General features: G+C 43.9%; 2 protein-coding genes and 1 long non-coding RNA gene across 3 annotated transcripts in view; 1 reads left to right on the top strand and 2 right to left on the bottom strand.

Annotated features, from left to right (window-relative positions):
• The window catches only part of KAT8 (lysine acetyltransferase 8), a 10692-nt gene extending 2672 nt beyond the window's left edge, over positions 1 to 8020 (bottom strand). Inside the window, exons 1-10 of the mRNA XM_020807307.3 lie at positions 7601 to 8020; positions 6984 to 7058; positions 5559 to 5734; positions 4683 to 4736; positions 4409 to 4573; positions 3879 to 3968; positions 2752 to 2892; positions 1586 to 1679; positions 1175 to 1325; positions 801 to 955 (exon numbers count right to left, since the gene is read on the bottom strand). Of these exons, the coding sequence (XP_020662966.2) occupies positions 801 to 955; positions 1175 to 1325; positions 1586 to 1679; positions 2752 to 2892; positions 3879 to 3968; positions 4409 to 4573; positions 4683 to 4736; positions 5559 to 5734; positions 6984 to 7058; positions 7601 to 7874 (1375 nt within the window). The 5' untranslated portion in view covers positions 7875 to 8020. The remainder of the gene's footprint in view (positions 1 to 800; positions 956 to 1174; positions 1326 to 1585; positions 1680 to 2751; positions 2893 to 3878; positions 3969 to 4408; positions 4574 to 4682; positions 4737 to 5558; positions 5735 to 6983; positions 7059 to 7600) is intronic.
• LOC140701335 (uncharacterized) lies at positions 7125 to 12613 on the top strand. Its single transcript, XR_012080276.2, has 2 exons — positions 7125 to 7370; positions 8623 to 12613. It is a non-coding gene; the product is annotated as an uncharacterized LOC140701335 (long non-coding RNA).
• Positions 10133 to 26439, bottom strand: LOC110086407 (uncharacterized). The gene is made up of 4 exons (XM_078377117.1): positions 26332 to 26439; positions 24503 to 24617; positions 21920 to 22883; positions 10133 to 14096 (listed from the first exon to the last, which is right to left on the bottom strand). The coding sequence occupies exons 2-4, from the start codon at positions 24579 to 24581 to the stop codon at positions 13256 to 13258; spliced, it is 1884 nt and encodes a 627-aa protein (XP_078233243.1). The 5' UTR covers positions 24582 to 24617; positions 26332 to 26439; the 3' UTR covers positions 10133 to 13255.

Raw genomic sequence — 26439 nt, 5'->3', positions numbered from 1 at the left:
TTGCTTGCAGTTCTGATCTAGCCCTGTAGATTAAAATGACCTGCCTTTCAAGCACTAAAAAGGCTTCCCACTTCAATTCCCTACTGTAGCTATCTTGTTTGCTTAAAAAAAAGAAAACACCTCTCATGCTGGAAAACAAGCTTTATTTCTTAAACCATAACAAACCACAGGTATGTTGCCCATGGAGAAGAATGTAGGCTTTCTTCCCTGTATGTGTGTGCACAAACACGTGGCTTGTGTTTGCCTGTTTCTGTGTGCTGTGCTGGGTTTTCCTTTCAACATTAGTTGAAAACGACCATATGCTTTGAATTGAAGCAAAAAGATTCCACTTTTAAAAAGTAGAAGTCTCTCTTCTGGGAAGGAAAAACAACAGATTGGGGCTGTGGGACTCCTAGCCGATATTCAGCACCCAGTTAAATCCTGGTTCTCCATCCAAGAAACTAGCACTTACTGAGATCATGGCTTGGTTTCCAATTTATCAGTTTGCCGGTTTCTGTTTTGTTTGAGTTGTTAAATTATAAAAAGTTTTTTAAATGGACTAAATTATTAAGTCAAACACTTTTTATTGTGGTTTTATTAATTGTGTATCCTGATCTGAGATCTGATTAGGCAGGTATGGTGGATTTGAAATGTTAAGAGTAAAAAACAAAGATACGAAGGAGCCAAGAATCAGTGTGAGGGAATAACTAGGGGGCAAGGGCAAATATATACTAATTTCAACTAAATTCCAGTTAAAAGCAATCACCAGCAGAGCTAGGCCAGAACTTCTCCTCCCCACTTCACTCCCTGCCCCATCATACCTGTGATGGGAGGCTTCTTATACTGGGCACTTTTGAGGTGTTCTTCAACCAGCTTGGGGGTGACGCAGATGACATGTTGTCCCTTCCAGTACTTGACCATGTTTAGGGACTGCAAAGTACTGATGATGTCATTCTGTGTGATGCTTGTCATTTGGCTGTGCCGGGGTCAATGGAGGGAAAAAGAGGGAAGGCGGTGAATGAAGAAGCGCAAGGTAACATAACCTCAGGGGTTCTAACTGGGAGGAAACATGATGCTCCCCCCCAGACTTCTCAGAACATGACACCAAATGAGTATGCGTACTCCCCTTTCAGTACAGGATGGTGCTGTGCTTCACAGAATAACAAGGCACGCTAGTTCTCAGGTTCTCACTTACCTGAGATCTTTGATGGAGAGAGTGCCCCGGAAATCCCGGAGGATTTCCAGCAGCACCCAGGACCAATAGCTACGGTAGCTCAGCTTGCCCAGATCTGAGAGGGGCTTCTCTGGGGAGCCCACAGTGCTTTCCAGCTTTGAGAGTTCGTAGCCTGAGGAAGAGAAGGGTTTAGAAAGAAAAGTTTGAGAGAGAAAAAAGGCGTAGAAACAATTGGTCTGAACCAACCATACAAAACGGAAGTGGAATACAGGGGCTCAGGCAAACAGGTTACTTCTAGCACTATCTGCCAGCTGGAGGTAGGGGGAGAGTATCCCCAGGTTCAGCAACAGGAAGAGGTCAAGGAGCTGCCTGTCGTATTTCACAGGTTTCTTGGGGGCCACCACACACACCAATTGATGGAAAGAAACTTACTGAAAGCAATGAGGAACTTCCCATAACCCCGCCTCTGGTATGGTGGCAAGGTGAGGATGCAGGCCACGTTGTTGCCATCTGGCGATTCTTTCTCCTGGGAAAGAAAAGCAAAAGCAAATCAGTCCGACGAACGAAGAAGCAAGGGGGTGGCAGTGTTCTCTAATGCCATACCTGATGGCCTCTCCCCTCTCTTGCCATTTCAAACAGCCCCTCCTCTTTTCATTCTCTCAGCCGGTCTCCATCCATATGCAAATCTACTTTCTGCTAGTCTTTCCACCCCTGTCACTCTTCTTACCTGCCACTGACCAACATGGATCACGTGACATTACTGTACAAGCACACAGACTGTATCCCAATTTATGTGACATCACAGGAAGTGCCACACCGCAGGGCCTTAGGGCAGGGGTGGGCAAGCACAGTCTGCAGGCCACATGTGACTTTCCCAGGCCATTTCATCAGGCCTCCATGACTCCAAGAGGCCACACAATTTTGGTAAGGGTAGGTGTCTCAAGAGTGATGCCTGAAGGCCCAACCTGATGCATTCCTACTGCATTCTGTTATATGCCATCAGAATCGAAACTGACATGATAATCGTAATACAGCTTTCAAGGTAAGTCAGGTGCTTAGGGAGTGGTTTTACCAGATCCACACCCCCAATGAATTTCTATAGCTAAGCAGGGAACTGAAACCTGGCCTCTTCGGTCCAAGTCTGTAACTCTGTTCACTGCACCATGCTGGGTACCTCATTGTATTCTAATCATATAATGTAATTATGTTAAAGTGGAAGCCCTTTTGAACCTAGCACTCAGAGAGGCAAATAGAGAAATGCAATGAATAACTGCGATTTCTAGCCCTTGTGGTTGCAAATATCTGAAAGCACGTGGATAACTTCTAGTGACATCTAGTGACAATCTGGAGGTTGTCAAGAGGGCAAGATCAGAGGTGGCGTCATGCACAACTATTTTCTTCTCTCTTCCCTGGCAGGACCAACATATGATGGAGAAAAACAGCAAATGTATGGAAACTTTCTTAATTTGTATTTTTCAGGTTGCTCTTTGTGCAAAAGAGGACACAGGCACAAATTCTTCAATGCTTATTTTCTTTCTCAAAAACCTCAGTTTTAGCTAGAATGAAGGACAACCAAACATTCTGCGCCGTGCAAGTACCTTGGAAAAGTAGCCCACGATGTGGGCCCCTTGCCTGTCGACCTCGGTGAGGATATAGAAGACAAAGGGCTCCACGTCAAAATAGAGGGTCTTATGGTCCAGGAACAGCTTGGCCAAGAGACACAAATTCTGGCAGTAAATCTGGTAGGGGAAATACAGCAAATTTAGATAAGGATGTAGACATCTAGGCAATAAATCACTGAACCAATCGACAAAAGAGAAACAAGAAGGGTGTAGGCCCTACCCAGGAAAAGAAGAGGCACTCCAAGGAGTTCATCTCCACAAAAACTTTACAAAAGAAACAAACAGAACCTTAGAATAGTAGTCACAGAATCACATGCAGAACTTTGTTCTAAGTAAGCTCTTCTGAAATGGTAGAGTGGGGAGCATTCTCTTCCATGTATTCAGCCAGCCACAATGAAAAAGACACTAATTGGGCATACTGCAATGATCAATTTGGCATTAAGATTCTACTTTTGGCAGCCTTCAAGCATTACAATAAAATCAAACATCTTTGAGGAATTCTTTTGTATGGAGAAATTAACTGTCCAGGGCCATATCAAGGTTATAAATTATCTTGTCAAAATTCAAGAGACTTGCTATTAAACAGCTTCTCAAAATAAAAGTTCCTCTTAATGCCACCAATGATTCTGTTCGCCATTAGAAGTACAATGGGCAGTAGAAATGGGATATTCGTACTCGTATCCCTGATGATACAAGTATAAATATTGTGGACACAGGTGGGCAGGGAACGAAATTCATCGTGCAGCACCACAGGAAGGAGCTCGGCTGAAGCATTCCCACCTCCTCTGGTAGTAGACCGCTCTGTTCAGCTGAATGGGGAGAATCCTTGTCCTGCCTCCTCATCGGAGTGGCTGGCTGCCAGAGGAGGCAGGGATGGGTCAGTTGAGCTCCTGCCTGGATTGGTGCTCCACTGGCGAAGATGGACCCCAACAGTGCGTAACAAAAGATGAGTGACCCTGCTGGCCACATGACAAATTTCATCAAGCCTCCCCCCCCTCAAGAATTAATTTGGGCCCATCTCTACTCTGAAATTTATTCCAAAGTTTAGATGGTAATTGACAGTGCCAATATAGCAGACCCACTACTGGGCAAACAGTCCCTACCTTGTGATCTTTGCCATCCACCTCATACACTGAGATATTATTCTTGCGGTAGATCTCTTTCCCTGGTGGCTGCCTCCACTGACACTGTCCCTGAACAAGAAAAACAAAGAAAAACAATCAGCCCTCAAAGCCAAAGACTTGCATTTTTCTGACAAGTTCCATCTGCTGAGCCACTCAACAGTTTCACCAACTTTCTCACTTGCTTGTCCTTTGAGTTAGGTCAGTACCTCCAACTCTCGTTTAGGCACTGCTTAATTTTTCTGCTTCCTAGCACAAAATTATTAGTACTGCATGCATCAGCTGTTTTAAAAATCTATTCGGTATGCTTGAAATTGAATGTGCAATTATATTCTGACACACCAAACTTGTAAAAACTAAGGGGACAGACCTGTTAATAGAAATCAACTCTCAACTAACAGTCCTCTTTGAATTCTTCAAAGCTCCCTTCATTCCACCTACAGCTACCCTGCCCTTTCTCTCACTCAGCTCCCTCCCCAGGAACTCTGGGCATTCTCCTTCCCCTTGCGTACAAGGTGATAGCGGTAAGTCTTCTCAAACTTCATATACTTGAGGCAGTACTCGCAGATCCACAGCTTGGGCTGTTTCCCGTAGTCTTCGGGGAAAGGTGAGAAGTACCAAGCATCAATCTCATAGTTCCCGATATGTATCTTGTCCACATATTTCACCTTGGTGATCTGAGGAAAGAGAACAATATCTGGGGAGCCTTGAAACACAGCTATGCTTCTTATTCCTACCCTTCCTTCCCTTTGGCAACAAGCCAGTCCAAATGTAGGCAACACTCACGGCTTCGTGTTCTTTCTCCAAAGCTGCTGTTGTGGGATCCATCTCAGCGTAAGTCTGCAGAAGAAAAGAACAGCATGGAAAGTGGTTGTGACTAAAACTGCATTAAAGAATATAGCTTCCTTGGTGCCATTATGGGTTTAGTAATAGCTCCAGGGGCATAAAAAAGCACACAGGATTTTTCCAGCTCTGGAGATGACACTGAATATGAGTGACATATGAGCCAACAGTGTGAGGTGGCTACAAAAAAGGCTAATGCTATTTTAGGCTGCATTAATAGAAGTATAGTTTCCAAATCCCGCAAGGTGCTAGTCCCCCTCTATTCAGCACTGGTTAGGCCACATCTTGAGTATTGTGTCCAGTTCTGGACACCACACTTCAAGAAGGAAATTGGAACGAGGAGGGCGACAAGGATGATCAGAGGGCTGGAAACCAAGCCTTATGAGGAAAGGCTGAAATAACTGGGCATGTTTAGTCTTGAGAAAAGAAGACTGAGGGGTGATATGATAGCACTTTTCAAATATTTGAAAGGCCATCATATAGAGGAAGGGCAAGATCTGTTCTCGCTCTCCCCAGAGTGCAGGACACGCAACAACTGGCTCAAGTTAAAGGAAGCCAGGTTTCGGTTGAATATCAGGAAAAACTTCCTAACTGTTAAGGTAGTACAACAGTGGAACCAGCTACCTCGGGAGTTGGTGAGTGCTCCAAAACTGGAGGCATTCAAGAAAAACTTAGATCATCACCTGGCAGATCTGCTTTGATGGTATTCCTGCCTTGAGCAGGGGGCTGGGCTTGATGGCCTTGTAGGCCCCTTCCAACTTCACTTTTCTATGACTCTATGAAGCACAGCATCCCCAGCCACCTTTCTGTGGGAATCACCTTTTGCACATGGTTGATCTCATCATGTTTGCGCTTCTGGTTGCGAGTGATCTTGCGTTCTGGCTGCTCAGAGAGCTCGTTCATGTACTGATCAGTGTTCTTCTGCACTGCATCTTTGACGGTCTTGGTGAGGGCCAGGCGGTTCTTATCCACCCACTCATCCAGACGGCGGTTGACTGTGGTTACCAAAGAAAATAGGCTTTTTAATTATATATCCATGTACTCTTGTGCTCAGTGATAAGATGCCAATATCTTTTGCCAGCTTTTTACTTCTATTAATGATTTCCTATACACTCTATCTGGATAGAGATCTGGTATGATAGCAGGTATTTATAAGAAGGAATTTAAGGCCAATGAAAAGAATTATAGCTATACAGGTATGCAGCATATGATATTTATTTATTTTATATACAGTATTGCCCCATTAGTGCAGTGCACTATTATTAAAAGGAATACCTATTTACCATTGAAATTACGGTAGATTTGCAAGCAGATGAGCAGACTGTGAAGGACTAAGGTGGATTTCTATAAAGGAAAGTCAACAACTTGAGGAAAACTATTCTCCCAGCCACTACATGTGTTTCTCTTTGCTTTATTTTCCCTTATATATATGCACACCAGGAATATCCCTTTCACGAGGCAGCCATCTCAGACAGAGGACATTACCAGGAGTGGCCTTTTACTGCTCGGGGGGGGGGGGTGAGCATTTCCTCAATGCTCATTAAGGAATTTTTAGTTCTGGTTGGAGCTGCAGGTGATATAGCTCCTTATCTATATCTAAGCAATGGGTGGGTGTTGGAGAAGGGACAGGCAGTTGCTGTGGTCAATGGAAGGGGACAGCAGCTGCCCCTGTTCCTTGCTCTACACAGCCGTGCTCAGCATACCATCCACTTTTTGGTGGTCTCTCCTTCTAGTAATAGGCAGGGACTGTGCATTGCCAATGGGGCATATGTAATGCACAGACTGCCATCAGTATACCTGCTCTTCTAGCTCTGTGCAATACTATAGTCAGTACAGTTCCCCTTCTGCCTGAAGAGGAAATATTAGTGATAGGAGACACTGTCATCACCTCCTCTTCCCCCTTCAGACCTTTTTTTAACACCTGAGCACATTTAGCATTCAACTCATCTTCCCAAAGTCCGTGGCAAAGGGGAATAGCATAGCTAAGATATGGAGGTAGAGTCAACAACACAGTGAAAGAGAGCTTGAGCTGTACTAATGTATATATAGAACCCCCCTGGGGGGGGAGATACATGATGTTTTGTGATTTGTCATGTTGATTCACCATTTCAAAGTTGCACTCACAGACCCCTTAGAAGAGTCAGTGTGCCCACAGCCCAAAATGTTTGTCACCACTGGACTAAACAGACACTTCATATTTCCTCCAAAACATACTGATATAGAGAACCACAACAAAATACTCACATCCAACATAGTGCACATAGAACTCTTCCCTGTTTTCTTGCTCATTGATTCGAGACTGGATCACCTCTGCAGAGTCTGGAAGAAAAAGACATTCAGCCTGGTTAAGACACATCTTAGAAAGGAAGGCCTAAAGGTATACATTGTTCTCAGAATTCTCACAATTTCCCTTGACGCATCTAGTGGCCAAAGTGTTTACTTTCAGGTGGCAAGAGCAGAAAGGACTTGTGACAACTGGGCATGGCTGCACTCTTGCAAGTTTTGTCAGGACGACAGCCCGTTCAGGCGATCAAAACTAGCATACAAAGCCAGCAGACACACAACCACTGGAAATGTCATGGTAGCCCTGAGATCATGCAATCAAGCACCCCTCCCTACTTCAAGAAATGGGTAAGAAACACCTTTTCTTTTTGTTGAGGTATGGCGTGGTGATAAGAAAAACGTAATTTATTGTGGTGCATTTTATCTTTCAGTGCTTTGTGTTGTTTTGTTGTCCTCACATCAAAAGGAGGGCCAGATCCTGGAAAGGGCCAAAGTGCCGCAGCCATACGTCATGTAGTCTATGACACCCCATAAAGGGGGTCGGTTGGGGGGATGTTCCCGACCAAGGGCCAACTTACGCCACGTCCCGTCCCCTCGCCGACAAAGGTAGGTCTCTCCGATCTCCACGGTGACCTCGGCCTCGCGGGGGGGCGGGGACGAGGGCGGGAGGCTTTGCCCGGTCGCCCCTCCCGCGCTGCCTTGTCCCGGCGCCTCCTCTTCTTCTCGCCCCCCCGGCCCCAGGCGTCGTGGGTCCGAGCCGGGGGGGCTCCCCCTGTCTCCACCCCCGCCGCCTTCGTCGGCGGCGGAAGCGGAGGCCCCTTCGCCCGCGCCGGGCCCCCCAGCCGCTGCCATGACAATCGCCACCACGAGAGCTCACGCGCGAGCGCACAAACGCACACCCTCCCCCGCCACCAACGGTTCCCCAAAAACCTTCTAGGCCCAAACCGGAAGTGATTGGTCCAGACAGAGGGACCGCCACAGAGACGGGGGCGGGGCGAAAGTGGCGCATGAATGTGACGTTTACAACTGTCCGGGTCATGTGACTGGAAGTTCGCTAGCGGCTAGACAGAACCCGCGGAGCGGTGCGTTGCTAGGAGACTAAGAATCCCGGTGTTCGCGCGAGTTATCCCTCAATCTAGGGCCGCGGGCCCTTTCAACCATGTAACGAGGGACCAGGGACTGCCTCCCAGGATGCACCGCGCAGGGCGTTCCTCAGTTGCTGCGTTAAGACTGAGAATTGAATGTTAATGTGTCATTTTGTGGCTTGCAAGCCACTTCTGCAGAAACAGCGTGATGGGATGTGTCTGAAGATGTGCTTAGTCCACGGAAGCTGACATGGATATAAATTTTTTATAGTCGTAATCTTAAAATGCCGCAATACTTTTTTGTTGCTGCTGAGGCAGTTACCTTCTACAGTAATAATTTTCGAAAATGTCATTTAAAGTGGCGGCGGTAGCTCCTGAGGCAGCGTTTCCTGACCCCCCAATACAATTTGGTGTTCACCTCTTCCTTGTTCTGGAATTATAATAAAAATCATTTTAGTGTGGAATGAGAAATATTTATGCCGTGTCACAGAAATTTTCCTTCTTCCCTTTTCCAGGTGAGGGGCCACAATCCTAAGGACCGTCACTAGTGGGAACCCCTGTTAACTTTAGTAGAGTTACTGTAATTCAATCGTGTGGGAAAGGACCACGTGGAAAGAGGCAAATCCAGCTGAGGGATGCTACTGTGGTTTCCTCTGAAGGTGTGATGATTGTGACAGTGGTTGCAAAAGCCATTTATATGTGATGCAAAGATATAAAGTGCTGTCTGCACTTTCTCCAACATAATTTTAGAATATTAAGCCCAAAGTGTCTGAGTTTTTTCTGCAATTGGGTAATTGTGTTTTGTCCTTGCATAAGAGTCACGGATGCAGTCAATGCATGTTTTTACTGATCCCACTCTCATTTAGAGGTGCTTTGATTAGTTTTTTCTTAGAAACATAGAATGCAAGAAGCTAGATTGATCGGATGACCCAGTTATACCTGAGACAGAGAGAAGAATTAACTTGCCCCTAAAAAGGGGCAATTAGAGAGTGATGGATGAGGATGTCAGCGTGGCAGTTTTTAACAGCATCTGTTCCAGAAGCTCGTTGTTCCAGTCCCAGCAGTCAGGAAAATCAGGCAGAGACAATATACATCTAACAGCTAAGTCTATTTACAAATATATACAGCAGCAACAGCATTACAGCCCACAAATATTTACTTTAACCAAGAGAATAAATCATTAGTGTCTATATATACTGTTCAATTGGTTGTCAGAGATATTACATCATCTTCACCCTCAAGATGTGTATTCCAGTGTCCTCAGGCACACCCGCTGACACTTTGTATGTGATCTCTGTGCTAAGTGTTCATGGCCGTAAAAGTCAGGTTCCAATTTATTTGGTTTATAACTTGACAGGATTCAGGAGATCTGGGCTTGAATTCCCAGGAGGGGGAATTGGCCATGGCAACCCAAGGGGGTGGGGGAGTAGAACTGGGAAAACCACTCCTTACCTTGAAAGCCCTTTAAGTGTTGCTGTAAGTCAGTTCCAACTTGATGGCACATATAACACATCGACACAAAACCCACACACTTTAAAGAACCAGTGTGGTGTGGTTGTGGATAGAGTGAAGGACTAGGGACTCAAGAGAACACCTGAGTTTGAATCCCCATTTAACCATGTAAACACACTGTAGGATAGTAATAGTAAAACCATTTTTAAAATATCTCACATACATGGAAAATCCTATCAGGATCAGTAAAAGTTAGAAGGAGTTTGATAGCACACAACAAAAATCACTAGGATAAGTCAAATCACAGAGGCTCTTCTCTGTGTGAGTGCTCAACAGAGACTTGAAGTTTAAAAATGAATTCTTGTGGTCTGGGAATTCCTGCTATATTGGAACTTGCAATGAATTTTGAGGGCTCTCTTCCTGCATGTACTGCACCGGTTATCCCTGCATAAACCGAGGAAATGTTTCTCTGTATAACTGGTGTGTTTTTTTAAAGTGCAGAAGAGGTAATTTTCATTTTCTACATTTCTAGAACAAACCCAGTGCACTACAGACAAAGCAAAAGTCTTCAGATTATGTGAAATTACGTTTTAATGCATGATTATAGAAGAAAACAGTCACAGTAAATCTGAACCACACTCAGTTCAAAACTAGTAAAATTACAGTGTCAGATATTTCTATACAGCCTTTATGCTCACTCTTCTTTTCCAAAGATATCATTAACCTACTTAATATTACTAGCATAGGAAGTGAGTGACCATATTGCTCCCTATGAAGAGACAGCAGAAATGAAAGTAAGGCTTTAATCCATTCCATTAAGCACAAATGCTGATACTTGAGAAGGCCAAATGTTTGAATTTCAACTCCATGAAATTCTGGCTAGGTTGCGTTATGGCAGGTTGGTCTATATTTAAATTTACAAATCTCCCTCAGATTTTTGGATTTCATTAGCATTATAATCTTTTTATAATGACTAAAAATGATGAATAAATAAGCAGTTATTTATTATTTATTAGTCTCTAGATGATGATGGCAAGGCTTATTCACAAGCCTAAATTATTTTGAGGATTTGCAAAGAAAAATTAAGTGATCAGGATTATGGCCTCAAAACTGATTGCATTTTACTATATTTATGGCATGACAGAATGCAACTGTAATCAGTTAAGGACCTGAAGGCAGCAAATTAAGCCTGTTTGTCATCCTAGTTTTAGTGTCTCTGCATATGTGGGAGAAAAATCTACTGCATTTTTCCGTTTGTAAGAACCCCCCCACACACACTTTTCTAACCCCCAAATTAAGAAAATTCAGCTTATGGGCTCAGAACACCCAGACATTAGGAGTCCCTGTTGAATCTGAGCCTACAGGCTCCGCCTCCAACAAGGAGTGTTCCACTTGGTTTGTTCAGCATCAGTAGACGTCTGTTCCATAAGGCTTATGACTGGAGGAAGCTAAGTCTCCTGGCTATAGGAAGCTAAACCTTGTGACTGAAGGAAGCCTGTTTACAGAGGCAAGGTACAGGCCATTTTGTTCTCTCCTCAGTTTACTTCTGTGTATAAGATGACCCTCAATTTTTAGTGTAATGATTTTAGAAGTAGCATCTTATACATGGAAAAATACAGTATATTCTCTTGGTAATGTAAACAGAGCCAGGATTTTAATGTTACAGAAATACAAAAGTGTAGGTGTCCAACAATATCTGAAGGCGGTAATAAATATATTTGGGCACTTTAGTAACTCGCTAGGGTGGCAATACTTTAAGCGCCCCTCTCCAAGTGAACTGTTGTAGCGCTATACATCACTGTTTTGCTTGCACCAAACAGAACCTGGAGTGTATATAATATAAAAATCATCTTAGGACTATAAAACTGGAAGGGACCCTATGGATCACTGAGTCCAGTCCCTGTCAAGGAGGCACAGTGGGGAATCGGACTCCCAACCCATCTCTGCAGCCAGATATCTAAGCACAGTATTGAGCACAGATTGTTAGGCGAGACTAACAAGGCTGCGACTACACAGTGGTGAAAACACACTTTGATCTCCTGTGATCCACAGTTTTTCAAAGGGGGTCCCTGCTAGTTTCTGCAGGTGAGATCACTGTAGGCATCGAGATCACAAAGCTGTGTTTGCACAGAGCTCCAAAAGCAGGCGCAGAAGCTGCTTTTGGCAATTTCCGCTTCTATTCTTTAACACTAATTTTTCCAAAGTGACATAGTGATAGTCTACTGCAGTGCTAACCTGAAAGCTGTTTTTAAAAAAGTTTAAAAAACACATTGTTTGGAGACAACCACCACTTTGCCTTTGGATCAGATGATTACACACAGCAGAACAAAAGGAAATTACAGCAAATCTAATTTGGGGAATCACCCCAGCTAGCTGAACAACAGCAAAAAGACAACTCCCCACTGAAAACAGGTGATTCCCCACCAGGCTTTGAGGCCTTGAGCTCATGGAGTTGCTGGTATTTGATTTGATTTGTGCCTAATTTGATGCAAACTGGGGAGTAAATAGTCAACTGAGGAAATAATTACTCCCAAGTGATTAATACTATAGAGTTCTGGATAGCCAGTAAGGCACTGTAAAGTTTAAAAGGATGGTCTATTAAGATGGATTCCATTTCACAAGGAACCAGCTGTCAGGCAGCATTTGCAGCCATAATTACTTTGAAAATCTCAATAATAGTCAAATTGTCCTTGTTCTGAAAAAAGATCTATGCCTTAAAGAGCCAATTCTGATTTGCTGGGATTGTCTCGAATCAAAAATTAGGGGCCATTATGATACCATGTGGAGTTTTAAATCCAACCCAGTTTGTACTTTAGTTTCTAGTTGGTATGATGAATGAACTGAGTAAAACCACAGCACGGATTCCAAGAACCATCCCTTCTGAAGGACTGATTGGCTGTTTCGTAGATAAAACTACAAATATTGTAATAAAAATAACCTCACAATATTATTTTGCCTTTCCTAAAGAAAAAAAGGGAACACCCAGAAAAGATGTATTTGTATGTCTTCTCCATCAACGCTGAAAATTAAAACAGCAAGATCTTTACAAAAAAATTTGCCTTTCTCAAAACAAAACGAAAAGGCTGGAGGATGATACCACGAGTGGGAGGAAGGTAAACCGAGGACCACAAGTGGCTCTTCAAAATCTATAGTCAGTTATCAAGGCTTTCTGATTCCCAGTTGCCTAACAATAACATTTCTGTTGATTAATTAGGTTTCTGAAAAATAATGACTGAGGAGAACCAAGAGTAGCTATGTAAAATTTATTCTGGTTAAAAACTTCAAGGATAAACATCTGCAGTCACTCTATTCCCTAATTCTCAGGCCATGGCCATCTACCTGACCCACGATTTTACACCTCAGGCTGGATGACCCATGATTTTATCCCTCACACCCACAGGGAAGAAATCAGCGCATTTTTACCATAAATACCTCAATAAAGGGGGAAGTCACAGCATGTGTAGTGAACAGATCTGGGTTTCTTCCCCCCTCATAAAATAATGTAAATATAATAAAGGAATCCTGACAGCAGAAGTGTGTGAGAGAGATTCCAGAAACTGCTTAATAATTCACCAACAAGATGCTACTGTATATTGGATAGTTTAAGGACCTAACAAATTTGGCACCGTTTATGCCTTTCAATGGAAACCACTTCCAGGAGAACAGAAGCCTACAAACCAAGGACTCTTTTAGGCTCTATGAGAGTAGAATATTAACACTAGTGCCCAAGGTAACACCGGCGCTCAAGGTAAGCACAGAAACCTGATCCTCCCCAGGATGGACGTGAGCCACGTGTCGGGGAAATTGCTGCTTATATCGGAAAGTTTTCCCACAGGCAGAACAAGCGTAGGGTTTCTCCCCCGTGTGTATTCTTTGATGTTTCACCAGTTTGGAGTTGACATAGAACCCTCGGCCACACTGGGGACATTTGTAGGGTTTCTCTCCCGTATGGATTCTCTGGTGCTCTATTAGGGACGAGCTTTGCGAGAAGCACTTCCCACACTCCTCACACCGATAGGGCCGCTCCCCGGTGTGCACCCGATTGTGGGACACCAGGTGGGTCTTTTTCTTGAAGCATTTGCCACAGAGGGGACAGGGGAAGGGCTTCTCCCCCGAATGGGTGCGCTCGTGCTTGAGCAGGTTGGAGCTCAGGGAGAAGCGCTTCCCGCACAGCGTGCACGTGTAGGGCTTCTCGCCCGAGTGGGTGCGCAGGTGCTTCACGAGGTTGGAGGTGCGGCTGAAGGCCTTCCCGCACTCCTGGCACGGGAAGGGCGTCTCTCCCGTGTGGGTGCGCTGATGTTCTGTCAGAGCAGAACTCCGGCTGAAGCCCCGTCCACATTCGGGGCAGGCAAAAGGTTTCTCGCCTGTGTGGATTCTCTGATGCCCCATCAGAGTGGAGCTTTGAGAGAAGCGTTTCCCGCACACGTTGCACACAAACGGCCTCTCCCCGGTGTGGATCCTCTGGTGTTCGATGAGCACAGAGCTTTGTGAAAAACTCTTCCCACACTCAGTACAATGGTAGGGCTTGTCCACTGGCCTGCGGGGAGCAGGGGGTGGCAGAGGAGGAGGAGGTTCCAGGATACCCAAAAGGTTGATAAAACCAGGAGGATTGTGGGAAGCTTCCTTTGCCCGTCGCCGCCTCACCTGCCCACTCCATCTCTGTTCCTCTACCTTGGCTTGAGTTTCATAGTCATTGGGGCTTTGAGAGGCGTTTGGGCGATGGAGCTCAGCTTCGTTTTTGCCTTCATTGTCTTGGTCCCTCACTCGTCTTCCTGCACCGTTCCTGCTGCCCAGTGCTGATCCTCTCTGGCCAGCAATCAAGGTTACTTCAACCTCCTGTATGTCTGCCTTTCCTTCTCGTATTTCCTTCTTGAAATCTTCCGTTGCAACCTGTCTTTCTGTCCCAACACCTGCTGACAGAAAATAAATACTTGAAGAAAAACTACAGAACAAGAATTGAGAAGGAAACATCTGAAATGAAACATATACACATGCTGGGCACTCATCTCAGTGGATTAAATATTAATCAGGATTACTTAAGTCATTACCAAGTGTAATAATTACATTATTTTCTACTGTTATTTTGTTTCCCAACTAACCAGACCCACCTTTTTAGAACAAGGTTCAAAGGTAAAGTCTGTTGTTCTCTACATTACAACCTGTTGCTCCTCTGTTGTTTCCTTTACTCACTATTGTTGTTAACAGAACCAGGCCTCAAAAGAACTGAATACCAAACATCATAAAGCCTTGCCATGTGTGAAATGTAACCAAACACCACTGTCCGTTTATCTTAGAGTCTTCCATGAATGTTTTGGTCTCTGTATTCTAACTCATATGTCTGACGAAGTGGGTATGTTCCACTAAAGGTTATATGAAAATATAGCAGTTAGTTTTTAAGGTTACATAACACCTTTTTTTCCTTTTGGGTTGTGTTTCTTGTTAAAATGCTTGCACAGACTAATATGGCTACAACTTTGAAAACTCTTCTAAGGGATCCCAATGAATCCTCAGTTATGAAGCTATAAATTTAAACAGTGACATCAACATGTACATCCACAGAGTTACTCAACAGGATTTCAGCCAGTGGGTTGGATCCAGGATCTACTTTCTAGGAATGGAAAGGGTACACTGATAAAAAGGTGTTCCTCTCCCCCACACTTCACTTCATTTACTTTTGTGAAGAGCTGCAGAATATACAGGAGGGTTATTTCCAGATGGAGAAATCACTGGAGGGGGAGGAAACTGTGCAGACAGAAATATATTATTGTGTCCAGTCACAGTGATACAAGCATTCTCAATTTTCTTTCCCTAAAAATGTATGAGTGGTTCTCTCTTTCCTTCCCAAAGATTTAGAACTGCAGGCCACACTAACAGCTGGTAGAGCTATGAAGATAGGGAAAGAGACTTAACACCAATGTTATCCCACAGCATTTCTCTTTCATTGTTTACTGTCCCAGCCTGGAGCATATGGGAACCAGCTGTGAACATTTAACCTGACAAGAAAGCACACACCCCATGACCTCTGAAGCATATTTGAGCCAGGCTGATTGATGGCTTATGGCAAAAAAGGCACTGTGGCTGAGTTCGGTTCTTTGTTTTAGAATGTTAATTTAAATTTTGCTTTTGGCTTGCTCTTATTACATCCAGATCATTATGTCACATAAAACACACATTATGTCCAGATTATGTTGTTGTATTAAGCTCTGTTAGCTAGTTGGTTGGATAGCTCAGTACTCAGTGGTCCCCAACCTTGGGCCTCCAGATGTTCTTAGACTACAACTCCCAGAAGCCTTCACCACCGCTTCTGCTGGCCAGGATTTCTGGGAGTTGAAGTCCAAGAACATCTGGAGGCCCAAAGTTGGGGACCACTGCTTTACATAACCCACTGTGTGCCACGATAGGAGCCAGCCTGTGTAGCCTTGGGCAAGCTGCACAGTCCCAGGGCGCCCCTAGAGGAACGGAATGGCAAACCCCTTCTGTGCATTTTCTACCTAGAAAACCCTGGAAAGGGTTGCCAGCAGTTGGAATCAACTTGATGGCACACTGTTATTGTTCGGCTCTGTTTATTCAAGAGTTAGTTTTGTATTATTTGAATGTCTTCCTTCATTTTGTAACAAACTGTTTTTTTTTTTCAAATAGGATGTTGGTGTGCATTGATCTGGGCACATTCACTGTGGAAATACAGCATATATAGTTTGAAAAATATAAAATGTATTTGGAATGTATATTTGGAAAACAAGGAAAAACAAGTTATACCTATTGCTTTAATAGCACATAGCATGTTGCACTATCTCATGAGGTGCAGCAGTGTAAAGCGGATTCAAAAAATTGTTTCTAAATCTGGTCTTAGTCTCAGTACAGTATTTCAAATAAAGTTATTAGAATTGGAAGAGTTCCAGAAGAACTTTACGTTTATCTGGGAGGACCATGAATTTACTGGTCCAGAACAACTGAAACTGTTGCAAGGGCAGTAGTAAAACATGCACACACTCCTTCTCTTATGTTATAATGTGCTCATGCCAATCCCAATCCTGAAGATTTTAACACTGCCTAGCAGTCAAAATAAAGATTTAAAAGGATGAGAAAGAATATAACATGTCCTCTATTAAGCCTGAAACAGCATTACAAGTTCTCTCGTTCTAGTGGAACCATTTCTGGGAGTGACAGGGAGCAGGAAAACACCCCAAATTTTACTGCAAGTGTAGAGATAGGAAACAGGGATTTAGAATTTCTCACTATGAATATGAACAAAAAGGGCAGAGGAGAAGGTAGTAGCTACCAACCATCCTAATTTTAAATCCTCCCTTTATACTCTGTTGCTCTAAAATACTAAGATGCACATAATATATGTTCTACCCTGTACATCCACCAAATATACATACAGTATTTTTAAAAAAACATTCCTACTCTAAAAGGCCAAAAGATCCTTGTTTTAAGTCACAGGATAGAAGATCTATTGGCCTCATTAAGACATGAGACTGAAAATTGTTCTAATCTACAATTCCCTCATTGGGAGAAAGGCAGCTTATAAATAAAGTGAAACAAAACAAAATAAAAATAAAGCAAATTCAGAATGTGTTCTTGTACAAGCCTTTTTGACAACACACCAGGTTTTCAACTGACATAAAACAATATTTTGTTTGAAGATGAGTTCAGTACAATTCCAAACCAAGGCAAGAACAGGAAAAAAAAGTGTAAGCTGAACACTGAAAATCTCAGGGCATAATATGTAACAAAGCTATGTTTCTAAACGTGCACATGTATACACATATTTCTGCTTTGAATACCTACATTCCAAGAAAACTCCAAAGCAACCCTCAAAAATAAGTTTTCCACTTTGAAAATTAACACAAGTTAATATGCCATAATATAACATTTTCTTTCTTGTCTGTGGGACAGAACAAAGGTATGAAGAGTTTGATCCTTCTTTTCTGAGGCTGTTTAATCTCCAGTTTAGCGGGGAACGTAACGTAGGAGGGACGTTTAGCTGTTCCTCCCCGTCGGAATTTTCCAAGATTTACTGCCCATTTTTACCTTTGCTTCTGGATTTCTCGCCTTCCTCTGCACCTTGTCCACGAGGCTCTTCCATCTTGGGGTGGGATTATAATGTCCTAAATAATCTGGGGAAGCTTTGGCAAAAAAAAATCCCCGCCCTGTTTTTTTTTTCCCCCTCACCCCGGGACAAAAGCAAGACCCGTTGCAACACACAAAACAGTTATACCAATCCTGTGGCTTGTGAATCACTAATGCCTGCAGAATAGCACAGGGAACCCAGTGATGACGTCATATCCTCACCCAAGTTCACATGATGCAAGGGGGAATCGAAGAATGGAGGGAGGAGGAAGAAGAGTCCTGGAAGCGGTTGCTAGGCAACCAAAGAACACGCGCGCAAGGAAACGAGGGCCCGAAAGAAATGAAGGGCTTGATTGCCTTTAGACCTAAGTTTATATGGGCTGCGTTGCTTCCAGAGAAGGGCTGAAACCCAGTAGTAAGTCATATCTAGAGTAGGCCCATTGAATCAGTGGGGACTTGGTGAGTCAACTCCTCTGCAAGTTCCATTTATTCAGTGGGCCTCCTTTACTTGCAACTTACTACTGGGTTTTAGCTACTACCCAGAGTAGACCATTGGTCCAGATGGGCTGGGTATAAATCTAATAAAATAAATTTAAAAAAAAAACGTTAGGGAGACGCTGGAGTACCTCCTTTACTTCCTCTCCCCCCTTCCCCCAGTGTGTATGTCAGCTAAATACTGTATCCTGCTCTACAGGAAAGCAGGGGGCTTGAATTTGCTGGTCAATAGTTTAAAAGCTGAATATCTAACCAACTTGGCAACCAGGTCTGGTTACAATCCTTACCAGTATGATGGATGGTATTTCTACTGAAAAGCATTTCTACCCATGTGTTATTCCTATATTTACACATCTATTGATACATATAAAACAAATCTCTTTCCTTTTTTCTCTTTGATGACAATTTCTTTCTTTGCGGTGTATAGGAGGCCACCATATACCAGTATGCTGTTAGTAGCCTGTAAGTTACACAACAGAGGCAGTCAGTAAAAAGTTTTCCTGACATGGAGACAAGAGTGATGAGGAAAGTTATGTTGGTTAACTGTCATTTGTCAAAGGGAGATCTTCAGATCTTTAGGAGTAATGCCAAGTTGGAGAAAGTCACATTTCATTTGGCTGTGCTAATTTGCTTAAATATTTAGCACTCTGAAACATTAAGACTTTCTGCATTCATCCTGCCTCGTTCACAGAATTTTATTAGGGTGGGAGGAGAGGGTCATACTCCATTCGCAACCCTCTACATTTTCCTGCCATTTCTCCCTGGTTCTATTTTATTGAAAAATGACAGAAAGTTGTCTTGTTGATAATGTTGTGAAACCTTGCAAATGGCCTTCAAGATCAACATTAGCAGAAAGGTAGTGTATACTGTATATGTAATATATAGACTTCAGGACACATTGCCTTTGATCATGTGCAGAGGCAATGCTTTCTCTTGAGGGAAACCATTCATGAGACACAAGGCTGTGAAGCTGTCGGTTAGCATCATAAGCTTTTCTGAGGCTTGTAAGGTGCTGGGAAGATTCTCCCCTGTGCTATTTCTCCTGTGGGTTGAGACTGGTCCAGTCAACTGTTATGTCGAATGCAGGGAAACTGAGGGTCCCGTTGGTCCAACTGAAGTTGTTGTTCATGGTTCTCTGGTATTTGAAAATAAAAGAAACGTTTATGAAGAAGGCCTGTCTCCACTTTTTGGGGAATGGGGTTTTCCCAAAATTGAACCCACTCACAGACTGTCATGCTACTTTTGACACTGGAGCTGAAAATGAACAAAGCCCTTTGAGACAGGCCCCCCAAGACTTTGACATGGAAAAATAAGTTCTCAAATCTAAAGGACAGAAAGGGTGCTAATCATCCAGCATCCCCCACTATGATCCAAAGTCAATCAGATGGAAGAGTTTCACAATTTGTGCCTACGGTTTTTCCCCTTTTCTTTCTGTAGCATGTGTTTTTTTTTCACATTGTAAGCATAAAGACGTGAGCTGTTAGGTCTTTTGAGAGACATAGTTAATTATTATTGCTATTCATGTGAGCCAGTCTCATAACTATTCAGCTGCAGAGCATGGTATAAATCTATAAATAAATAAATGAAAATTAGAGCACATGTTACGCAACACTCACACATCCAACAGATCAAAAACAGCGACTTTTCTCCTTCCTAGTTTTACAACCAGAATTAAGACAGATCGTTAAGTTAAAAAGAAAAAAAAACAATAAAAAAACTAGTCAAGTGATAGTCTCAAGAAACAGTGAGGCACAAGATGTTTAAAATCAAAACTGCCAAGAAACCAAACTCTCTACTGTACTTGGGTAGTTAAAATCAGCAGTGTAGGAACTCATTGCTATTCCAACTATTTGAGCCAACATTATTTCTCAGATATGGAGTATTCCCACTTATTTGGCTTGTTCTGTGTTTTGGATATCCTATCACTTCCATATGCTGAAGGTTAAAAGGGTAAATGTGATGAACAAACTGAATGAAAAATATTTATTTTTTGGCTTCTAATGAACAAGATATATACACACATGACTCATTCACAAATGAAGATTTTTCTCAGGGGCAGCAGTGAAATAAAAACATCCATTATTCAGAGGCAGCAGTGAGATAAAAAACATTTATGTTCTTTAAAAACAAAGAAAATCAGAATGCCAGTACTACTGTAGAAAATGGTGAATATATTATGGTATGAATATACATCAGAACTTTCTGCTGTCTTGTTCCATTGGAAATCATACCAGTTTTAGAGTTCCCTACAATCAGTGACCAACAGAAGGGGCAAAAATCTCATTATGATGACATGCTACCATTTCGTGTTTTGAATAACATGTCATTGGTACTAACAAATTTAAATTCAAGGCAGCTTTAAACAAGAAATATTATGGCATATCTGGATTGTAAATTAACAGTGCAATAAATATATAACTGCTGTTCTGCCAGTGCAAAAGATCCAGACATATGTCCTCTCTTTCGGAAGTGTTTCTGTTTTGGAGATAATGGCATTTTTCTCAACATTTAAATCTATTGTTATTGTGTTATTGTTTAGTCGCTAAGTCGTGTCCGACTCTTCGTGATCCCATGGACCAGAGCATGCCATGCCCTCCTGTCTTCCACTGCCTCCCGGAGTTGGGCCAAATTCATGTTGGTCGCTTCGATGACCCTGTCCAACCATCTCGTCCTCTGTCGTCCCCTTCTCCTCTTGCCTTCACACTTTCCCAACATCAGGTTCTTTTCCAGGGAGTCCTCTCTTCTCATGAGATGGCCAAAGTATTGGAGCCTCAGCTTCAGGATCTGTCCTTCCAGTGAGCACTCAGGGTTGATTTCCCTTAAAATCCATAGGTTTGTTCTCCTTGCAGTCCAGGGGACTCTCAAGAGTCTCCTCCAGCACCGGTCTGAAAATATTTATCTGACTTATCCTGTGGCAATGTCTATGGAAGCTGTTTCAGTTCAGCAATAAGCCCAGCAGATGCCTCATGAAAAAGCCTGACAAGTTTACTGATAACCCAGTTTACTGATATACCTTGCGTGAAGTAATAAGAGAGAAAGAAAGTTAAGAATGCGGTGTGTTAGGAAAACACATAAGGGCAGATGTTCCGTGGCACCAGGGTAGATTAGCTAATGGTGCCACAAAACTCATTAGCCCACCTGGCATTATAGCCACCTTAGGCCTGAAAGAAAAGATGAACCAACTTTCTTCCATGTTATAAATGTTTCTCCAGCTGGTCACTTGGAAATCACTGCTACTCACCAGGAAGGTCGTATCAGGGCATGATAACCATAACTCAGAGCAGAGCACTGAAGTTCTATCCAACATGTCCTGGAGCCCTAACTTGCATGTCAAAGCCTTTTTCAAAGACTCTCAAACCACAGATTATAACAAACTCTGATTGTACATTTCCTTCCATGGGTTTCTTTGGGAGAAAACAGGATATGGCCAGATTTAGTTGCTTTCTCGGACTGAGGAAGCAGGGAGATTGGAGAATGTAGGCCCACTGGAAACTCTTTCTTCAAGGGACTGAAGGTAGCCAAACTGAAGTGACAAAGGAGCATAACTTTAATGGGAGCTACAGTCAGGAGTTCTAATCCAGATTTCAGAGAAGCAACTATGACTGTAAACATGACTTACTCTTGATCAAGCCCAGAGACAAGAAGAGATAAGAAAGGCTACAGTGATAAAGAAGCAATTAAGCATTTCCATTGAACATTTTGTCAGACGCTTGTATGAGAGAAGGTGTCTCTGCCCAAGCTCCCAAGGGGATAGTAGCAACGGGTTCATCTGCTCCCTCCTTTTCTGCATGCGTCTGTTTCTGGTGACGAGTAAACTGGGGCTTGTAGCGAAAGGCCTTCCCACAGATGGAGCAGGTATACGGTTTCTCTCCCGTGTGAATTCTCTGGTGCTTGATAAGGTTTGAGCTCACACAGAAGCTCTTCCTGCAATCTGCACATTTGTAAGGCTTCTCTCCTGTATGGATCCTCTGGTGTTCTACCAGGATTGAGCTCTGGGAAAAGCACTTCCCACACTCCTCACACCGGTAGGGCCGCTCCCCTGTGTGGACACGATGGTGGGACACCAGGTGAGTCTTTTTCTTGAAGCGTTTTGTACAAAGGGCACAGGGGAAGGGCTTCTCTCCCGAGTGTGTACGCTCATGCTTAAGGAGGTTGGAGCTGAGGGAGAAGCGCTTCCCGCACAGTGTGCATGTGTAGGGCTTCTCGCCCGAGTGGGTACGCAAGTGTTTCATGAGGTTGGAGGTGCGGCTGAAGGCCTTCCCGCACTCCCGGCATGGGAAGGGTGTTTCCCCCGTGTGGGTGCGCTGATGCTCGGTGAGGGTGGAGCTACGACTAAAGCCCCGCCCGCACTCTGTGCATCGGTAAGGCTTTTCGCCCGTGTGAGTGCGCTGGTGCTCGACGAGGGTGCTGCTGCGGCTGAAGCACTTCTCGCACTCGCTGCAGGTGAACGGGCGCTCTCCTGTGTGGATTCTCTGGTGCTCTATCAGGTTGGAGCTCTGCGAGAAGCTCTTCCCACAATCAATGCAATGGAATGGCTTCTTGGACACGTGCCGGGTTGAAGTGGAGACTGATGGGGACCCTATAGTGCCTGCCACATTGACACAAGCTCCTGAGGCTGGCACGTGAGATCTCCTGCATCCACGTCTAAGTGGCGGGGGGATTACTTGTGGTTCCTCCGGTCTTCTGCAGGTTGCTCCACCTCCTGCAGGTACTGCCTCTGAAACAAACATCACTTCTTCCTTCACTTTCCAACCACCTATGGGATGAATAGGAAGACTGTCAAATATTTAAAAGCTTAGTTCCTCCCCTATATCAGGAAAAAGTTACCTTTATGTCCTAAGGCAGCAATAGGCAAATAGCTATTGAACTGCAGCTCCCATCCACTAACAATGACTATTTTGGTAGGAGTTTTAGCCCAACATCATCCAGAGAGCCACACATACCTCAATGCTGGCTAACAGATTTCCAGGCTAAATCAGACCAACTGTTCAACTTGCTCAGGATTCTGCCACTGAACAAGGAAGAGGCTAGGTTAGGTTATCTACAAGATCATTCCCAACTCAAGTATTTTGTTTTACAGTAATAAATCAAATACTTCTGCTTTAAAGTGTGGTGCTTAACTATTCCAGCAGGGATGGGCAAAATGTGGCACAAAGGCCACATGTGACCCCCACCCCACCTTGGCACAACAAATACATTGCCCCATGCCTTGCCAGGAACCCCCCAATAAAACACATTATGCACCTCAATTTTTTCCCCCTCTAACGGTCCTCTACCTTCCCATAGGGGGCACAAGGGGCAATTTTGCCACATTCTTCTCCCCACTGTTTTAGGCTGAGAGACTTTTCTGAAAACTAGACATCCATTTAGAATAGCTTCTTGTTCTGTGTCATTGAGTTGCTTCTGATTTATGGCTTAGGATCAACCGTTCTTCCTCACAATGCACAAAACTGTTCCCTATGGCCCAGAGGATGTGAGCATGCTTCTTCAGTTGTTCTTTTTCTCCCTCCCCCAAAAAGAAATTGCTGGTGTGGGCCTGGTGCAGTCCTGCCGGGGGGGGGGCTGTGCCTCTGAAAATAGCTTACCCCATGTTAGAGAAATGGGAGTATGATAAAAGAATTCTTAGACCACACCATCTTGTAAGTTTATGTAGGTTGAATCACTCTCTCTTAAACTAACCTGTTTCACAGGATTGTTTGAGAATCCAAGGGAAACTGAGCAATATTTGCAGATTACACCTTATTCCACCTTTGCAGGCACAAAGATAATGCTGTCTTATTGTTAGCCGCCCAGAGCGGCCTGGTTGCCAGATGGTGCAGGGTATAAATCCAATAAATAGATAAATAAAAATCTAGATAAAAACGGATCACTTGATGCTTTCGTACCAGTCAAAAAATTTAAGAACAACCAAAATGAAGTCACTAGAGATTCAAGTTCTGGAAAAGAGCTTGCATGCCTCCCAGTTCTCCCCAATTCCGTGTGCTTTCGGAAGATACAACTTCAGAAAATTCTGTTTTCATAACTGTGAGCTCCAAACACATATTAAACTAGCTAAAATTATGCAGAACTATATAATCATCATCTTAGAACTGCAGAGCTGGAAGGGACCCTATGGATCATTCAAATTGAGCCCCTGATTTTGATTTCAAAATATGGAGATGATAGCATGACTGTATTTGCATAAATGTAGATTGCTGTACATGAAACAAAATACCCTGAAAATAAGCCCTAAAGTAATTTTTGGAGCAAAAAATAATATAAGACCTTGTCCTATTTTTGGGGAAACTGAGTAGTTGTGTTCTTTTTCAAAATCTTAATATAAAGATTTGCTCTTTGTATACCAAAGGAAGGGAAGGGGGCCTCACAGTTTTTCACCTTGATTGTCTTTTCCATTTGCCTGTTCCTCAGAAACTTGAAGTTCTGGAGCACATTCTTTCTTCTCATCTTGAGCCATGCAGAAGACCAAAGCAAAACTTTCTAGGTTGAAATCCTGCGTGTGAAAGACGAAGATTTTATGCCTACTTTATGTTCTAAAGCAGGGGTGTCCAACCTTTCACCTTCCCTGGGCCACATTAGAAGATGAACATTTGGTTTAGGCTGCATTGAGGGGGCAGCCCTAGCCATCCTCCGCAGCCCTGCTCCAAGCACGCTTCCCGGCAGCTGCAATCTCAGACAGCAGAGGCTGCCAGCTTCGACTCCGGTGGCTTTATGGGGCTGGGAGGGGGTCCACCTATTGACGGGGACGGCACAATGAAGTCACGCAGCCCCCCCCTCCCCTCCTGCTCCTTCCTTCCTTCCCTCTCTCCCCCCCTACCATTGTGACGTGCCCCAGCCGCATTCCGGCCGCAAGCACCAGCAGTGTAACTTGAAACTTTGGAATTTCTTTAAAAATAAAAAATTGCACTGGACCGCATTATGAGCCAACCTGGGCCACATGTGGCCCTCGGGCCGCAGGTTGGACAAGCCTGTTCTAAAGAGTTCCCGTATGTGCTTCAATACAGAAAAAAGCAACAACAAATTACACATTGCTATGAACACAAAAGGGAAATGGTGGCGCTGCAGGCTGAACGCTCAGATGTCAAGGTTTCCCATCTGTTGAGGTCCATTCCTAAGGCCTTCAGATCCCACTTGCAGATCTCCTTGTATCGCAGTTGTGGTCTCCCTCTGGGGCGATTTCCCTGCACTAATTCTCCATACAGGAGATCTTTTGGAATCCAACCATCAGCCATTTTCACAACGTGCCTGAGCCATCGTAGACGTCGCTGTTTCAGTAATGTGTACATGCTAAAAATTCCAGCTCATTCTAGGACTACTCTATTTGAAACTTTATCCTGCCAGGTGATACCAAAAATGCGTCGGAGACAACACATACGGAACGTGTTCAACTTCCTCTCCTGCCATGCACACCAAGCAGGGGAACAACAAAATTAAACAGAACTAAACAAGTGCAGTATATAATTATGTGCCATCAAGTAAATTCTGACTTATGGTAATCCTTTTCAGGGTTTTCTAGATAAAGAATACTCATAAATGGTTTTACCATTTCTTTCTTTTGGGGGAACCCTGGGACTGCTCAACTTGCCCAGGGTCACACGGGCTAGAATCACAGTGGAGAATTAAACTCCCAACTTCTCACTCTGCAACCAGATATCTAACTCGCTGAGCTATCCAGCCAGCCAAGGGTAAGCAAAAATGTAAAATGGATGCATTTCAGGGAAAAAGAGACAGGGGCAGAGGGCAGCTGAATCCATAAAGGGCTGGAGAATAACAACAGAATAGATTTGAGTCTTACGGATTGCCAAGGAACACTTCCAGCACTCCCCCTAAAGCTTCAAAAAAACCCTAGAAAGATGGGCTTGGGATATCCTAAACTTGCCCCTCTTGCAGGCGGATCGTTAGGATGGGGGTGAAAAAGCCAGACGTACCATGGACAGCAAACGTGAAAACCAAAAGGAACTCCTAGAATAAGATACAAATAGTCCCTCATCGGCCATATTTCCCCCATTTTTTTCAAATAAAAGCATCGCCCCCATCCTAATTTGCAGCGCTCCAAAAACTCCTGCCGTGCACGATCCCTCCCTTGCTCTCCTCTTCCCCGCCCCCCCCCCCCATCGCTTTGGTGCCCCTTTGCAAAGCCCTTTCCAAAAAACAGCCCCCACACCCCGCGAGGGAGGAGCCTTCCTCCTCCTCATCATCATCATCACCTCTCTCCCGGGAAGACTCTTAGGAGCTCACCAGATCCCCCGGACAACCCCAGGCGGCAAGCGGAGGAGACGAGGTGCCCCCGCGAAGGCCGTCCCCGGGAAATCCTA

This window comes from Pogona vitticeps, chromosome 6, assembly GCF_051106095.1.
Source record: "Pogona vitticeps strain Pit_001003342236 chromosome 6, PviZW2.1, whole genome shotgun sequence".
In the NCBI taxonomy this organism is placed as follows: domain Eukaryota; kingdom Metazoa; phylum Chordata; class Lepidosauria; order Squamata; family Agamidae; genus Pogona; species Pogona vitticeps.
Note: the sequence above shows the minus strand (reverse complement) of the source record. Positions and strands in the feature narration are given on the sequence as shown.

Bases quoted from the DNA above. Each gene is read 5' to 3' on its own strand.
- LOC110086407 (XM_078377117.1), bottom strand. From the start codon at position 24,581: ATGGCTCAAGATGAGAAGAAAGAATGTGCTCCAGAACTTCAAGTTTCT. The intron at 22,884-24,502 runs GTGAAAAACTGT...TTCATCCCATAG, and splicing joins AAATGGAAAAGACAATCAAG to GTGGTTGGAAAGTGAAGGAA. The intron at 14,097-21,919 runs GCATGCAGAAAA...TGCTCCCCGCAG, and splicing joins ACTCGTCACCAGAAACAGAC to GCCAGTGGACAAGCCCTACC.